This window comes from Lissotriton helveticus, chromosome 4_1 (assembly GCF_964261635.1).
Source record: "Lissotriton helveticus chromosome 4_1, aLisHel1.1, whole genome shotgun sequence".
Lineage (NCBI taxonomy): Eukaryota > Metazoa > Chordata > Amphibia > Caudata > Salamandridae > Lissotriton > Lissotriton helveticus.
In genome coordinates, this window is record NC_136063.1 from 1,866,466,425 (window position 1) to 1,866,484,727 (window position 18,303).

At 46.0% G+C, this 18,303-nt stretch overlaps 1 protein-coding gene across 3 annotated transcripts in view; it reads left to right on the plus strand.

Annotated features, from left to right (window-relative positions):
• The window catches only part of LOC144829404 (fibronectin type-III domain-containing protein 3a-like), a 618,864-nt gene that overhangs the window by 196,264 nt on the left and 404,297 nt on the right, over window positions 1–18,303 (plus strand). For all 3 annotated transcript variants that reach the window (XM_078688524.1, XM_078688526.1, XM_078688525.1), the window contains 2 exons: window positions 6,797–6,856; window positions 17,947–18,085. In XM_078688524.1, the coding sequence (XP_078544650.1) occupies window positions 6,797–6,856; window positions 17,947–18,085 (199 nt within the window). The remainder of the gene's footprint in view (window positions 1–6,796; window positions 6,857–17,946; window positions 18,086–18,303) is intronic.

Consider the following 18,303-nt stretch of genomic DNA (forward strand, 5'->3'; position numbering starts at 1 on the left):
GTGGATTGTAGGTTAGGGTTTCAGAGGGCATCTCCAAGATGCCCTCTGGTGCATTTTACAATAAATCCCACACTGGCATCAGTGCGGGTTTAATGTGCTGAGAAGTTTGATACCAAACTTGTCAGTCTTCAGTGTAGCCATTATGGTGTTGTGGAGTTCATAATGCCAACCTCCCAGTACCATATACTCTTAATGGCATCACTGCACACACAGTGCCCAGGAATGGCCCTGGGTACTGTAGGGGCACAGGGCTCATACACCTGTGCCCACACCTCTGGCATAGGGCACCCAGTTAGAGGGGTGACTGAAGTATGCCAGGGCAGTGGGTGTGTGGGCATGGCACACAGGGATGTGTGCCATGTCGACTCTTTGTTTAGTTCTGTACCTAGGCACACACCCTGCAAAGGCAGTGTGTGGGTACCAAGGTACAGGGCCCCTAAGAGTGGCACAATAAGTGCTGCAGCCCTTAGGGGTCTTCTCTGGTCACCATGCCCTGGGTACCTAGGGTACCATTTACTAGGGGCTGATAGGTGGCCAGAGATGTCAATTGGATTTTAGTTTCAACACAGTTTTTAGGGAAGGAACACACACCCTGGGTACCTGGTTGCCAGGAGCCCAGGGCACACTCAGTCAAAGCACATCAGCAGTTCAGAAAAAAGTAGGGGTATACCAATGCAAGAAATATGTCACTTTCTCACACTCCCCAACTCCCCTCCCCATGGGGTGAGCACACCAAGGGGGTAGTCACCCTAAGGTCAGTAGCTTGTTGGCTACTGACATCAAGACCCCTAAAACTCCCCCTAAATACAGTATTTAGGGGCAGCCCTGAACCAAGAAGACAGATTCCCACAACCTAAGAAGAAGAAGAAGTACGAAAGAAGACGCCCAGCAGAGGAGACTGCAGACATGAACTGACTTGGCCCCAGCCCTACCAGCACGTCTGCAGTTTCCAGAGATCCTTTGCCAAAAGTTGCCTTGTCCCCAGCGCTCCAGAGACTGAGTCTACCATGGGTTGACCCCTTGCAGGACTCCTCAACGTCACCTGCAGCCTCTGCACGGAAAGCCCCCCGAATCCCGATTGGCCGTGTAAGGTGAAATCCAATCTCAAAAGACACCCCTGCATCCAGCCGCCCTGTTCCATGGAGAAGAGAACCCGAGGTGCACCTACCTCCCCGAGCCTTCCAACTTACCTGCCCAGCTGTTAGTTCCTCCCGGACGTCTTCCAGGACTGAGCCTGCAGCATGCAGCCAAAATCCAATTGGAACCAACAGGGCATCCAACGCCAAAACAGCACCCTGCACCCAGCCGCCCCTGTGCTGCTGCAGGTGCACCTAGTGTGCTATCTCTGATCCCCCTAGGCCCTAAGCCTAACACCAGGAGCGTTGCTCCCACAACCTTGTGGCGTGCTCGTGAGCAGCCACCAACCGGTGACCCCCATTCCCCTTTAGATAACATTGGGCCTCAGCATTCTGCACCAGACCGCCCTAGTGCCACTGAGGGTGCTTTGAAAGTGCATCCTCGACCCTGGGGGAACCCTGGTGGAACCCTGGTTCTACCCCCAGAATAACAATCCCACAAAAAAGTACTTCCCTGTAAACTGATGACTTTATTTCCTCCCATAGGATTGCATTGACTGCTTTTCTTTGAAAATTCTTCTAAGCGTGGAGCTGGTTTGTAGGGAAACTTGAAAAACTGCAGATGTACTCAAAGTGAATTACTTACCTTTTGTCTATGAAATGTCTTGGTGTGATATCTAGGCCTATCACACTGATTGGCAAAAGTAACTTAAAAACAAAATCCTTGAAGCAACGAGTACTGTAATCTACAAAGTAACTTAAAAGTAATTCTTATGATTGACTGTAAATCAACCAACTGCTTTTGAACCAGCATTCAACTGTAAATGATTTCATAAGTACTGTAAAGTATTATTTCACTCACCTACACCAGGCCTGGCTTAGTTCTAGAAATAAAGTATCTAAGTAATATTTTTATACAAACAAATTGGTCTTAGTACAGTCTTTGTGTGTGTGACATCATTACTTGCCTGAGTTGGTACAATAAATACTTAACACTACTGTTAGAAGGTGGTTCTGACACTATGGGCCGCCCAGATTTTTCGTTTTTTGAGCACCTAATTGTTGAGCTTTTACTGTGGGGGAGCCTCATAATCTGGGACTCACCCATAGTGAACTCATAATGAAGGAGACTGCATGGAGATTTTACTGGTGTACCCCTGGCTTGACTAGGCCGCTGCGCAGCAGCTGGAGTATGGGACACTGTGCTGGTTACATGCGGACACAGGTGTACATGCTTGTGCACACGTGTAGGGACTGCGCAGGGGAGATTCCTAGCGTGCGCAGTCCAGGAAAAGCTACAGAGTGAATGGTGTGGCAGGACTTAGGCAGAATTGGTTGGTGACATGGAATAGGGTTTATACACTGGAAAGGAACATACCAGGGAAAGTCAGTGTGTCTTACTGTGTTTTCACTTCATTATTTCCCTATTGGGATGTGGGGCCCATGGCTAAAATGACTTCCACAAAGCCTACAGATTCCAGACACGCACTAATGTCCAGTGTAGCAGATGTGAAAATGAGTATTCTGCAGAGTCCAAAGTCATATTTGTACTGCTTTTGGGTCGTCCGGAAATGTCCTATTTCTCTGAGTCCCTGGCTGGGGTCTGGCCATGGCATGTTAGATTAATGACCTTTCTTCCCAGAGCGAAGATCTTCCCTCCAAGGAGGAAAGATAGGTGGAGCTCCCAGACATTCCATCAACTGCTGTCGCTGGGTGCCAGGCACCAGTTTGCACCCAGGAGAGAAGGCAGTGAGAGGGGAAGGAGTTGGGTTTCAGAGGCCATGTGGCCAGAGACACTGAACGGCGCCATTTTGAACAAACCCTGAGGCTGGACAAGAAGGAGGGAGCCGGGGCAGGGGAGTGATGTGTCGCTGTTTGATACGACACACAGAGACTTCCTGCCAGCCTCCTACTCAACTTTTAAAAAGTCCTTGCACAGGAAGAGAAGCTCTCTCTGGGGTGTAGTCTGCTGAGGCGGAAGGTGCTGGAGACTGGTGCAATGGGCAGTTGGAAGGAGAGACCCCCTGACTGACCCCCAGGGCCCTAACAGCGCCAGAAGAAGAGCCCAGGATCGGGGCGCAGAAGAGGAGGCCTCTGCGCAGGGAGAAGAGAGGTGCAGGGAGCCAGTGAAGATCGCTCCCTGCAGAATGCACCCTCTTGGAGACCCGGAGGACCAAGGAGAGTGCTCCCAGTGGCTGGGGGACGCCACCAGGAGTGAGAAGACGCGAAAATGTGGCAGATCGGACCCCCAGGAGCTGAGATATGGCCCCTGGAAGGTAGGCGACCGTTGACCCCTAAGAAGACCGAAGACGAAGCGCGTGGGGCTCCACCGCCGGTCTCAGAGAAGCCCCCGGGGTGGGCCGGGTCCCGGGGGTTGCCCCCACGGAGAAGGGAAGCCAGGGAGCGCCGTCGCGCTCCCCGTGAAGTTGCCCTGCATGGGGGCCAGGAGCCCACCCTGGCCCCCACCGAAGATGGAGGCGGGGGGAGCGCCGTCACGCACCCCGCGAAGATATGCCCAGGGGCCCGGGACCCCATCCCCGGGCCCTGCAGAAGTAAAGCCGGGGGGGCGCCGTCGCGCCCCCCCCCGTGAAGTTGTGCCCAGGAGCCCGGGACCCCATCCCCGGGCCCCGCAGAAGAGAAGAGGCTTTCCCCCCCGAGAAGAGGAGGGGCCCGGGACCCCATCCCCAGGCCCCGGAGTGATGAGGAAGTGGGGTTAGTCCCGTTGCACTCCACCCCGAAGAGCTGCCAGCCAGGAAGCCGCTGCCGCGTCTGCCCACCGGGCAGACCCGAACACACTGTCTGGCTCCCGCGGACGCACACAAGGATGCGGGCCGGGAGGGAGCCAGCAGGGGCAGCCGGGGGTGGGCTCCCCGGGCTGCCCTCACCTCTGCAACCGGCGCTGGCGGGGCCCGGGTGGGACCGGGACCCCACGGCAAGAAAGGGAGCGGTAGGGGCCTGGTTGGGACCGGGTCCCCCTCACCCAGCGGAGCAGCCGGGGGTGGGCTCCCCGAGCAGCAGATGGATGTACCTTGGGGGTCCGGGTGGGACCGGGCCCCCCAACGAGGCCTGAAGAGGCGGCGAAGCCGCCAGCAGATCAGCGCGGCTCTCCCCAGCGCAGCGGGAGAACCGCGCATCACATATTCACGAACAGGAGCACAATCGCCCCATAATGCCTTGCCAGGCTTTTGGAAGCAGGCCGTGTTGATCCTTGTGGTCCCCCAGAGGGGGGGGGGGGTCACCCTCAATGATGAAAATGTGCTGGGGGGAGCTGCTGGTGAAGTGCAGTCTCCCCACCAGCATGAAGAGACAGGTCACCCTAGGTGTCCTGGGGATTTGAAAAGAATAACCTCTCCAGGGCTCAACCTGCATTTAACACCTTCTGGGCTGGAACTTTTGTTCTTCAGCTGAGGGTGTTTTGATAATTGCATCAAGGAGGAAAGGGCTGAGTGGGGCATGCCAGGAGAAGGGTATCCCTTGGAGGTGAAGAGTGTAATTGCATCGAAAGGCATTTTTTAATGGTTATCTCTTTTCAAGAGACTGATGTTCATCTGAAGTACTGGTTTAAGGTGATGTCATAAGCAAAGTAGATTTAAGTGGCTAGATACTCCTGCTAGGGTGTCTGACTGTATTTACTTAATCCTGTGATCACCTGTGATGCCTTAAGGGGCTGTAATTGCACTGCATTTTTTAATGATACCCAAATGTGCTGAGTACTGTCATTCTAAAGTGTGCGTAAACATGTGTTCTTGCTGCTGCGCTTAGGTGAAGACCCCAGACTGTTACCCCTTAAGATGAAGAGGGGCATACTGTATGGTCAGTAGGAGATGCTCAGTCAGGGTCATGTGTCACCAAGGCAGGTGTAGCCTGTTGAATGCTTGTTGAGGTAATGGGGGGGGGGGGTTCGCCACTGAGATGGTGCCAGTGCTCAGGGCCCTCGCTCCAGGTTAAGACCAATTCACTGCATTGGGGGCAAGATGATGTGCATACAGGGGAGTGGTGGTACTAGACCCCACTCCCTCTGCGAGAGGGGTGGAGATATTATGCAATGTCACAAAGTAATTCCATCAGCTTATGTATATTTGTAAATTGGTGCATAGTATTGAGTGGTGTGTGTGTGTTTAATACATGTACTCTTACTCTTATAAAGCAAAGTACAGACTGGACAATCAATTATTGAGTGTTATTTTTGCGCACCTGCAAATGGCGATTACTAGCCCAAACCCCCTCCCTTGAGTAAGCCTCAGACTGCTCTGCAACGCTATCCTCTGAGAGTCAGGAGCTACAATTGGGTGTTTGGTTCCCAGTGAAGGACAAATGTAGTCATGTAATTTGTGCAGGCCTCACAGATGCTGCCTCGTTTTCCAACAACTACCCTCTGTTAAAGCCTTACTGCTCGCCCACACTACCACAATAGAGAGTAAGGTGCTATCTACTTTTACCTCTGCCTACCCTTGAGGTTCCACTGGATTCTCTGCACACTATACCTTACCTTGGTATAGTATGTACAGAGCCAGCTTCCTACACAGAGGGCTACTGAACTAGACCTTGGAGTAATTTCTTCTGTCCTGGGACAAGTGGAGGCCTGTTTCCTTGAGTTGCCAAAGCTGGTCCTTCGGGTTCAGCAGGCATAGTCCATGTTGGGTGCAGCCTCTTTCTGCTGGGTCCAGCAATCAGATGTGCAGTTCTTCTTCTTTCTGGGCACATAAAGTATTTTTTCCACTAGTGGTCACAGCAAACTCAGTCCTCTTCTGTGGGTCCCTTGGGTTCAGCAGGTGCAGTCCTTCTGTCTATCTCTTCCAGTTCAGTACTGATCTGAGGTTTGTAGGACTGGGATGCAAATTTTCTGCCATCTTATCTTTTGTAGGAGGGAAGATCTCACTTGCCAATAGGGCAAATGTTCCCACGAGGCAACTCTTTCCACTTTACTTCACTTCCTTGGGGTTTGGCGCCACACTATCCCAAGATACCCCTCTCTATCCTAATCCAATGTGGTGCAATTCTTCTTCCACTGTGAGGAGCTCTCTGCTCACCCCTGGAGTGTAATCCACATAACAAATCTACCTCGCTACAGTGAAAACTGCAATTCTGTGTTTTGAAGATTAGGGCATGTAAAACATGAGAGGAAGAAGACCTTCTTTTCAATATGAGGCTGCCTGGTAGGCTACCTAGGCCTTCCCTAGAATTGCGCTTGATTAATATTAAAAAGGAAGGTTTGGACCTGGCAAAACCTACTAGCCCAGGGTACCTCTCGTACCATATGCTAGGACTTATAGGTAAGTTATATAAGCCACTCAGGGGTTAGCCAATTGTACCCATACTAGGAGGTTAGAGCACATGCACGGGGTCTGAACTGCAGGGCCCAGAGTACCACAAAGTAAAAAAAAACAGCATCATCAGTCCAACAATTTGGAGGGGTAGGATCATACAAAAAGAGGTACTGCATTGGCAGCTCCACATTGCTTCAAACATTTCCAGAACTGCTGTAGCACCTGGGAGTGGAATAATGTAAGGAATCTTCAGGAGTTAAGCAACTCTTTCATTAGAAACCAGTAAATGAGCTAGCCTTAATTCTCTTCAAATGCTCAGGCTGGTTTAGTTTTATATAGCTGTAACATATTATAAATTCCTAAGCTCCTAACTTTCCTTATGTTTTGTTTACAAATGAAATGTTAGTCAAGTTTATTTATTTTATTTAGCTCTGCATTTATTTTATTTTGTAGAGGTGAAGAAACGACATTTAGCCTACTGGAGCTACGACCAGCAACTGAATATCACGCCAGGTAAAACTGAGATCCATAATCTTTTTTGCAACCCAAGCAATTGTGCATGCCGGTATCAGTTTTCAAATTGTTTTTTGCATGGTCACTCAAATAAGACTAGAACATTTGTAACACTTGGACTCCTTTCGTATTTTATATTACTTAATATCTCAACCAGTTAATTAATTTAATCATGCTGTTCTAGTCCTGATCCCAGAGGGCTACCTTTAAATAATCTTTGGGAGTGATGCACACCTAATTTAGGATGCACAGCTAGAGCCTGTAATTTTGTTTGGATGATTTTTATAACGTTGTTTTACAAAGCTAAAACTTGAGAGTGCATTAAATAATTGTGATTGCACATTTTGGGCACATCCGATTCCTGTTTGTATCTGAAAAACAGGTGAATGAACAGATCAGTAAGCAGCGAATAATGCCTTCTCAGAATGGTAATTCTAGAAGCATCTAAGATTGCAGGCATCCTTTATTTTGTTAGTCTTCTATGTTACTATCTACAGTTGCTATCTGCATTTTAGCTCACAGTGATTGGCTATGGTAAGTTGCTGTTTAGTGGGTACAAGCCTTTTTTTGAGGTGGCACCACTTTGTAGCGTGCCTGCAACTAACTACTCCTGCCGAATCTGGGAAACACATGCCGATCTGCTGGTAGAACATCGGACCTGGGCTTCCTACTCCCATAAAACCAGAAGGTGAAACCTAAAACCGCCTACACAATTTTCTATACATTTATTTGTTTTCTCCCATAGGAGGGGATTGTGCGCAATTGCTCACACCTGTGAGTTAGTTTCCAAACTTTGAAAATTCATAACAAAATAAGTACTTACCTGTGAATTAAGTTCTTTTCTGAAAAATGATATAAAATTAAATATTATTTTTTGTAAATTAGTCTCAATTTATTTTTGTGTCTCATTTATTGCCTCTGTGAGTACAACAAATGCTTAGCACTACCCCGTGATAAGCCTCACTGCTCACCCACACTATCACAGATAAAGTGCTAGTTGTATCTACTTTTGTCTCTGTGTAACAATAGGGGTCTCACTGGCTTTCTACACAGTGTACTTCTTTTAGTGCATTATATAGAGTGCCAGTTTACTACACCCAACCTGTTGAAGTGGTCCATCTCCCGACAGAACATTACCTTTGCAGTGGAACATAGCCCTGGGACTGACCATGCCAAAGCAGATAGACTTTCCAGGTTCTTGCACTTAGCCACTGAAGACTCTCTTGGGAAAGGTTAGTCTCATTCTCTTTTGTTTGGAGGGGGCACTAGGTGGTTGTGTAGGAAAGTGCCCCTTTTGTCATGTTCATCCCCACGTTTTGCTCACCAATACTGAATTTTTTGGCTGGAAGTGAACTGTAAGCCTGCTAACCAGGCCCCAGTGCCAAGACTTGTTCCCTAAAACAAATTGAAGACAATTGGCATACCCTGTGGCACCTCTGTAAGTCCCTAGTAAATGGTTCCTCTGGTACCTAGGGAATGGGTACCTCAGAATGTCCCTAAGGGCTGCAGCATGTCTATGTCAACCTGCGTGACATGGTGAAAAAAGGACATGGCACACACCCCTGGGTACCATGCCCAAATCAGTGCATATGATATATGCAAGCCATCCCTACAGCAGGCCTTCCAATCTTAAGGCAGGGTGCATTATATCCTATGTGAGGACATATCTGCAAGAGCAGTATGGCCCTGTAATTTCTAGTATATACTACTAGATATTGCAAGTAAACAGGGAAGCCATGTTATGTACTGGGCCCTGGTCATTACGAGTTCGCCAGCTACATAGTGGCTTCATTGAATCACCAAGTCTTAATAAATCTGTACTGTTGCCAGTACTAGATTTATTATGACATGCACCAACAGTGCACCTTAGAGGTGCCCCCTGAAAACCTACCAGCTTCTAGTGTGCTGGCTGACTGGTCTGTGAGTGTATACATAGTATGGTAAACAGATATGGACACTGGGCAATTATTAAATTTCAATACAGCACAGTGTCTTTTACTTTATCTCCAGTGTATGGGGCGATCCAGGCATCCTGGATTTTTTGGCATTGGAATTGTCAATATGGCCATCTCCTTATGTTTGTGATGATTCAACAGATCAGGGTGTCAGCAATGGGGCACAACCAGTAACTATAGGTCGAAAACCACAGGTGTTTAAGGCTCTTCGAAGTTTGATAAAGGAGATTGGCTTGGTGGATGCATTGGAAAAGTGAAGGGCACTGGATCCAGACTATATGTATTATTTGGCCCCCCCTGTGGTTCTTTAGCTCGGCTGGATTACTTTTTTTGACTCCAGATCTATTGAAGGGGGCCCAGATAGAATTATATCCTAGAGTGGTGTCTGACCACACTTTTTTGGTAATGGAGTTTTTGTCATGGATGGGACTACCAGGAACCCCAGCAGCTGGTCTTTTGAAAGAGGCCTTCTGACGGATCCTAGCTATATTGCCCGTATGAAAATATTGATCCCAGTATTTCTAAATCTAAACAGACGAAGTATCCTTAGGGGATGGGATGGTATGTGATGCCTATAAGGCAGAGATATGACGATAATCCCTCAAATACAGTTTGAATTAGCAGAAGCAGGGTCAACTGTTTGTTAAGCAACTAAAGAAGGATCGCACTAATGCAGAGGCTCTCCTTGTTACTACAGTAACTGAAGGGGCTTACACCGATAGCCCAGCAGCAAATAGCTTTTGCCAAGGCAGCGATTATTGAAATTACAGCCAAGAAAACTGCAGAGACATTTCTGGCCAGAAGACAGGAGTTCTATGAATACAATGAACGGGTGGGGCATTTGCTAGCGGTACGTACTGGCCAGACGGTGGCTGCGGGCTATTGTAAGGAAATAAGGGATGCCAGAGGTGGATCAGTTATGGACTCTGAGGGTATTTGGGAAGTATTCAGGGAGTATTACAAAAGTTTATATCAGGCTCAACCTCAAGGGGATGATTGGAGGATAGAGCAGATGGTGCCCTCTCTGCCTCTTGAGAGAATTTCTCAAGAGGATCAGGATACGCTGTGGGCAATCTTCATGGCTTAGGATCTTTGAGCGTCTGACAGATTTACCCTCAGGGAAAACATGTGGAACTGATCAAATACCATTAGAGTTCTATAAAGTGTTTTGTACGGTTTTGATTTCTGACATGCTGGAACTCCTTGTGCAGATACAGAGGGTGGTAGGGCTCCTGATCAACTGCTAATGTTGTGTTTTTTTATGAAGAAAGGCAAGATCCCAAGTGATCCAGGATCATACTGTCCAATAACTTTAATAAACAGTGACACAAAGGCATATTCCAAGATCTTTGCTACATGGTTGAGTCAAATTATTGCTAAAGCAGTATCTACCGATCAACATGGGCTCGTCCCTGGGAGAAGTACCATCAAGCATATCTGTCGAGTAATTACACTTGTCGATGCAGCCGAGGTTGTAAATGAGCCCATGGCAGTGGCCCTTTTGTATGCTGAAAAAGCATTTGACAGTGTCACATGGAAGTATCGTGGGAACATATGGGAGAGCTTGGACTGGGGATACGTTTTATAAAGGCAATACAGGATCTTTACCATAAACTTGTAGCCCGGTTACAGATGATGGGTCGTCAATCTGGGCTAATTTATACTGAAAGAAATAGAAAGGCAGGGGTGCTGTCCCCTATTGTTTGCGATATATATTGATCCCTTTATCCGTAGGTTAGAGGCTAACCCATCTATAATACCAGTAAGATGCCATAGCTGGAAGGGGGAAATCTTGGCCTATGCACGTGATATTGCAGTAGTTACAGCTGATCCGAGTGTCACTCTAAATAGAGCAAGAGGGGGAGGCCGCCGAGTCTGGCAAGTTTTCGGGTTATTTGTTTAATAGGCACAGGACACACCTGGTGGTTAATCGGCTCATTACTACTCAGGATTTGAGGGTGGCAGAGTAGGCGGTCTATCTAGGTATAAAATTTAGCACAAAATGAGATCAGATGGTCAATAATAAAATGGGTCTGATACTTGGCAAAGCAAAAGAGCACTTTGAGAGATGAAATAATCTTATTGTATTTACTGTGGGTCAGTGTAATATAGTGAAGATGTTATTTCTACCTAAGATAAGATTTGATATCTTTTTAGGTCCATTCTGCATGAATTCGAAAATGCATGGTTTAAAGCTTTGGAATCTCTGGCGTCTAGATTCATATGGGCATATGGTTAAACTAGCAGGGCGATTACATTTCTGACTCTGCCCTTGCAGATGGGTGGATGGTCTCTCCCGAATTTTACAGTTTACCAGTTGGCCACTGCTCTTCAGTCATGAGGGTCCTCATACGAAGCAAAAAAGGAGTGTATGTGTCGAGACAGGGTGTACCTTCAATTTATGAGTTATTAAAAGGATGCAAGTTTAAGGGATGTCTGTTACGGTTGGTGGAACCCAGTTACTACAAGAAATTCAGGTTTATGGTGCCGGGGATCTGTAAATGTATGCATAAGAAAGTGGGAGGGGCGTTGGGATTCAAAAGGGTGCCACTTTTGAACTTGTTGGTAGACAGCAAAGACTTGAATCTGACGATCTTATTTTCTACGAATCTTTGGAGCTAAGTCGCACTGTACTTTGCACTACAGGTGCAACATTACTAAACAACTGTATACTTATATTTTATCCCAGCAAAGATTGCAAAGTAGAGGTGTACAGATGGGGTAAACTGCCCTCGATGCCGGGCCCTCGCATCGGATTTGATCCATATGTTCTGCGCATGCCCGCTGTTAGATTTACTTAGGCCACAGATCCCCACATTTGTGGGAGACATTCTTAATACTATTTTGGTTTTAACTCCTTGAATGATGCTATTAGGGGTAGATGGGTCTTCTGAAGTTTCTTGGAGGAAGCCCTTAATATTTATTGCAATGGCAATAAGTCAAATCTGTATTGCCTCAGCATGGCTGGATCCCCAGGCACCAATCTTTTAATAGTCGCAAGGAAGATTGTTCTCAATTTTTAATCTGGAGATAGTGTTGTATGAACACAAAGAATAGAGTGCTAGGCGGAAGGGGAGACAGATCTGGGGGCCCCTTGTGGAATGGTTAATCTCTTGGCTGGAAGGCAGTTTAACAAATGGGTGATCAAAGGAAGGGTTCTAAAACTTTGTATAGTAAAAAGCACTTTAGTTCTATGCCACTAGCACCTTTTTTAGTAGCGGAATTGCACAGTAACATGAGTTTTGTATATTGTGAGAGGCTGGCCTGTTATATGATGTACACTTATGTAAGTGGACACCCTGCGCCAGTCCAGACTACTCTTATGGTGATTTAGGAGGTCTTAGACAAACTTAGAAAGCTCTCCAAGTGGTAGCTGTGGAGAATAGCATTCAGGCTTGGACCAGAAGTAAAGCAGCTTGCTTTACAAGAATGCAATCTTATAGGTATAGATTAAATTAAAAAGAACAACACAAGTGTATTTATAAAAATATGTATGTTCGAGGCCTGGGAGCTGTAGATCGCATGCTTTGCATACTACTGCCATCTAGTGTTGGGTCCGGATATTTGCAAGTTGTTTTTCTTCGTAGAAGTCTTTCCAGTTACGAGGTAGGTGACTCCTCCTTTCGGTGATAGTGCACATGAGCATCAATTCCATTTTTAGGTTGTTTTTTTCTGCCATGAGGTTTGGATGTGTATTGCTGTGCTCCTCTTCGAAACCGTTCCTTCGGGTCCCCTCGGTGTGCAATCCACTCTATCCTCATCGGTATTGTTTCAAACTCATATCCCACTTCTCCGCATATCGTATTCGTCGAGGAAAACCTCTATTTCGATTGAAGACCTTCGGGAAGGCCGTCAGGCCTAACCAAATCGGTCCACTTCACAGTCGATGGAACGGATACCATTCAAATTCTGGCCTCTGTGCCATGCCAAGTATCCACGCACCAACTTGTGCTAGTCTCCGGAGCACAACGAAGAAGACTGCGACGCGTGCCGATCGTTCTGATCAAAGAAAACGTTCTGTGAAAGTCTGGCTCGACTTCGCAAGATGCAGAATCAAAATGTCGAATATATACGCCAAACATCTTCGGTGAAGAATCTGAGCAATAATTCTACGCACAAGGGGCTGAGGAAGAACAAGAGGAACTTGCTTCCATCCCAGATTCGGAAGCAGAGTTGCCACAAGGTCAACGTACCTTGAGTACCGAATGCCCCTTACCCCAAAATCTAATTCAGCCAAAACAAAAAACTTCAGTCCCACCCCTGCCTTCTGGCCACGTTCGGAACTGACAAGATGTTTCCAATGCCCGCCCTCCGGCTCAGCACCAAAACACTTCTCTAAGCCTTCCGGCTCGGGATTGAGTTGGCCTAAAACTGGCACCGAGCCGAAACCTTGAGGCTAGAAGCCAAAAACCGCTTCAGAGCCGAAATCCTTGATTCTGAAGTCAAAGCCTCCTTCGGCATCGTAACCTTTGGCACCAAAAAGGGATTCCACCCAGCACCAAAATCCTCGGCACCAAAATCTAAATTTGCCTCCGAAGCGGCAGGGTCCGATTTTCGACACCCAAATGGGACCCAAAACAGAAGGAACTCTACATAAATCCTAATACAGGACATGTTTTCACCAAGTCACCTCAAAAACGCAAACCTGAGTTGGAAGAAGAATCTTTCAAGGAGAAGAATGTGGGTACTAGCCCTCCTACACCTCCTCTTTTACTACATGCCTCTACATCAACCTCTCCACCATGGGTCATTTACTAATTACACCACTAACTCGCCACCACCACCACCACCACCTGATGATGATGATGATGATGATGGGGACAGGGGGGAACAATAATATGATGATAGATTCCTGGAAGGATTATCACACATATTCACCTACAGATAATGACCCAGATCTTTACCCTACAACCCCTTCCCCTCCTGATGACAATGTAAGACATATAATAAAATTACTTGCGAGAGATGCAGAATATCATGGAGTGCAGTTACACAAGGAATCTTTGGAGGAAGATTTCCTATTTGAAACCGCCAGTACCACACATAGGGCTACTCACACTCTGCCTATGCTTAAAGGCATAATAAGACATGCCAATGACATCTTCAAAGATCCAGGGCGAGCTCGTGTTCTCACCCCCTGGATTGATAAAAGATATAAGGCTGCTCCCTTAGATCTAGTCTTTATTAAAGGTCAACTACCACTAGACTCTTTGGTAGTCTCTAATGGTCATAACTGAGCCAATTCGCTGACTGCAGGTGTTGCTCCCCCTCCAGACAGAGTCAAAACTATTAGACGCCTCTGCTAAACGAGTAGCTGCCCACCATTAGTGCATTTCCAACACTCAGGCCCTGCTAGCTAGATATGACAGGGCACACTGGGATGAAATGGAGCAGTTGCTACAACATCTCCCAGACGAACACAAAGCAAAAGCCCAAGATTTATTTCAGGAAGGGAAGCTTATTTCCAATTCCTCAATAAGATTTGCTTTAGATGCTGCAGACACTTCAGCTAAAGAAATCAACTCTAGGGTGTTAAGAAAACATGCAGGGTTGAGGATTTCTGGTTTCAAACCAGAAGTGCAACAGTCTATTTTAAACACTCCTTTTGACAAGGAGTATCTATTAAAGCCTGAAGTAGATAAATCATTAGAAAAGATGAAAAATTACATTGAGGTAGCCAGGTCTATGGGTGCTCTGTAGTCTCTCTCTAATACTGCCACCTCTTACAAAGGCAACAATAAATCTTCCGCTACAATGGGTTTCTTTAGAGGGAGATATAGAGGTAACAATAATAAAGGTTGAGGCAAGGGTTCCGCACCGCGTAATTTTCCCTCTCCCAATGAGCAGTGACTTGCCTACACTTCTCCCCTATCATCAAACACCTGTCGGGGAACGTCTTCTGCAATTCCTCCCCATTTGGCAATATATCACTACAGAAAAAATGGGTGTTAGTAATTATCCAACATGGTTATTGCCTGGAGCTTACCAACAATCCTCCAAACATACCAGCACGTTTCCACAAAATGTCACCAGAACATTTACATCTACATCATCAAGAAGTACAGTCTCTCCTCACCAAAGGAGCCCTAGAACCTGTGTCATTACAACAAGGGACAGGTGTGTACTCCCTGTACTTTCTCATTCTCAAAAAAGAGACGGCTCCTTGAGACCTATTCTAGATCTCAGAGAACTAAACCTCTACATACATGTCAGAGCATTTCCACATGGTAACACTTCAACAAGAGCTCCCGCTTCTACAACAGGGTGATTTTATGTCTACTCTAGACTTAAAAGGTGCATATTTCCATATTCCAATTCTTCCAGCTCACCGCAAATACCTCAGATTCATGAAAGCGGGTCACCATTACCAATTCAAAGTGCTACAGTTTGGAGTCACCCCTGCTCCCAGGGTGTTTACCAATGTCTGGCAGTAGTCGCGGCACATCTGAGAAGACAACACATTCATGTCTTCCCATATCTGGACGACTGTCTCATTAAAGCCAGTACTTACCAGATGTGTCTCCAACGCACTCAAACCAATATTAACTTTCTTCGCCAACTAGGGTTTACAGTGAATGCGATGAAGTCTCATCTACAGCCTTCCAACACAAAAACATATCTGGGAGCCACAATAGATGCTCACAAAGCTCTAGCCTCTCCCATTACAGCCAGGAATCTCAGTATTCAATCCCTTCTCACTCCATGTCTCCCTATCATTGCCTGCACGAGTCTTGATACAACTGATAGGCATGATGGCATCTTGCATTACAATTGTTCCCCAGGCAAGACTTCACATGCGTCCCCTTCAAGAATGCTTAGCAAGTCAGTGGAACCAGTCGCAGGGTCGATTAACTGATCTAATGTTCAGGATTCAGTCTGCAAGCGCCGCCGATGAGATGAGGAGAGGTCAGCCAACGCTGGAAACGAGGGCAGGATGGCTGGGGAGACTTCACTGCACAGGTGGATCTGGAGCCCTTGGATTTTGTTTGTTCTGCATTCTGTCCATCAATTGTGTGTCTTTTGCTTTCTCACCTTAAGTGCGCTGGGTATGCCCAGACGTGGGTCCTGGGCTCACAGTGCCACTGGATTTAAGCTATCCTGGCTGATGAGGGAGAAAACCCCGAAACCGGTAATAGGATGCTTGTTTCCGGTCCAGGCAAGACCTGGCTTGGCAGTTCGGGCTGGATTGTTCTCATGAGGCACAGGGTCAAGACTGATTTGCATATGGCCAGGTGTAAACTGGGGTGGCATGGTGAGCAAAAGAATGATGGATTTAACCCAGATCTCTTGACTGGGGGTGAATTTTTTGATTTGTTCTTCATTCTGTCCATCTATTGCGTGTCTTTTGCTTACCTACATCTTAGGCAGTGCTAGCGCGCATGGCACACATTTAGTGTACTATTTCGACTCTTTCATTCTGTCTGTACCAGGCCATGCATGCTGCAGTGGCAGTCTGCATGGCCTAGGTGAGGTGTTACTAGGGGACTCACTTCAGTCCCAATGCCCTTGGTACCCAGGTACGTTTTACTAGGGACTTACAGAGGGCCTGAAGGGCCTATTGTGGAATAGTTTTTAGTGAAGAAGCACTGGCACAGGGGATCTGGTTGGCAAGGAACCCGTGCACTACAATTGAAACCACATCAAAACCAGGCAAAAAGTGGGGGCTAAGCATGTCAGAAGAGGCACTTTCTCACATCATTGGACATAATCAGTTATAGGGATCAGTCCTGAGTAACTCCACAGTTATGAGTTCCATAAAGTGTCTACTTTGCCAGACGTTTCGCATAGTGAAGGAAGAAGAGGGGTACCTTGCAAGGGTTAGCCGCCCAGTACGATTTGATGTAACATGATTTTGAAGATTGTGTTAAAGTTAAAAGACCAGCAGTGCACGCCTCTAAAAATCAAATCCGAGAAAAGTTATTCGAAGCCAGGCTCCCAACAAAGATTAGATCGTATCGAGACTGTTGTGAGCGCTACAAAGTTCTTGGAGTTCTCTAATAACCTAACAGGGTTCTCAAGATACATTCAGAAGGCTGGAATCTGAAACAGTTGGAAATTAAAGTTGTTTTTTTGAGTGGTCCTATTTGAAGCAATTGGTAAGGGGGCTAATGCGGATCCATCAAATAATGATTTGTGTATATGGATATTATAATGTTTCTGGATACCCCAAGGGTCCATCAAATAATGATTTGTGCATATGAAGTTTGTGAGGTTTCTAGGTAACCCAAGGGTCCTTTCTAGTAATATCCTTTGAGAAGAAAAGCTATTGATGAAGCCAGCATTTAAGATATAGAAGAAAACAGTTCAGTGACTGTTATTATATTATCAGGTAACCTTGATGATATATTTTTTGTATGAAGGTTTTCGCCAATACCTTTTTTCAAATTAAAGGTGCAAGGTTATTGCAAAGCTCAGTAACTATATGCACAAAGTATCTACCTTCCGTAATAGATTTCTTTTTGTGCCGTAAGTTTTTAAAGGGACCTTAAGTTTGGTCTCAGGGTGCAACATATAACTTAGATATTTGGTTCAGTGCTGATAAGAAGGGCGTAGATTCATTCTGGCACTGTGTGCAATGAACAATGCTTTAAAATAATCCTAAAAGTAGCCAATGCAGGTCTTTCCTTTGGTTGGATCTGTGGATATGTTCTTCCCCACTATTTGTTTAAGCAGCACACGCACACTTGCATTAGAGCTGTCTACAAACATTGGCTGAGTTATTTGGAACCCTCTAATTATCTTCAGTTTAATTATATCATCTTGATTTTGTCAGGTCATTTAACTTTGAATTCTTGGACTGTCTCCAAGCAAAGAGCCGGCGACCTTCCTAATTTCTTGGAAAGATGCAAGATACAAAGCAGAGACCCACTGTTTTGATAAACTGCTGAAATGATGATGTGGTAGAAATCTGTACAGAACATAAAAAAGTGGACTATAGATGGATTTACTTACCTGTTTAAAATCACTATACTCTAATATAACTTTGGATTTTACTGCTGTTTGTCTTCCTGATGTAATGCATGCACTATTGTTAATTTTTTTTAAGCACACCATCCTAAAACGTTTTTCACTTGTCACTAAATTATAAACATCGAGTACAGGATAAAGTTTACTAATGACTTTCATATTGTTTAGGGTTTCAGTCCTGTGCAGTTCCATGGAGGGATCGGTTTCAGAAATGGTCTGTTTCAAAACCGAAGGCTGTGAACCCGACGCTCCAGCTCCCCCTAAACTAATCAACAGAACTAAAAATAGTCTGAACCTGCAGTGGAAGGTAACAACCAGCTGAATTTATTTAAAGCTTTAATGTGCATGTTTTTATAACTGCACTAGACTTTGTGAAACTTTTTAGTACTAGTAGTGTGCACCAGTGTTGTGGACATATGCTAAATATTTCACTATGATCAGTTAATTGTTTACAGTGTGATACTTATTTTATTTTTATTTTACTTAAGTTATCTCTGTATAACTTTGCGATGTTTGCTTTGGTCT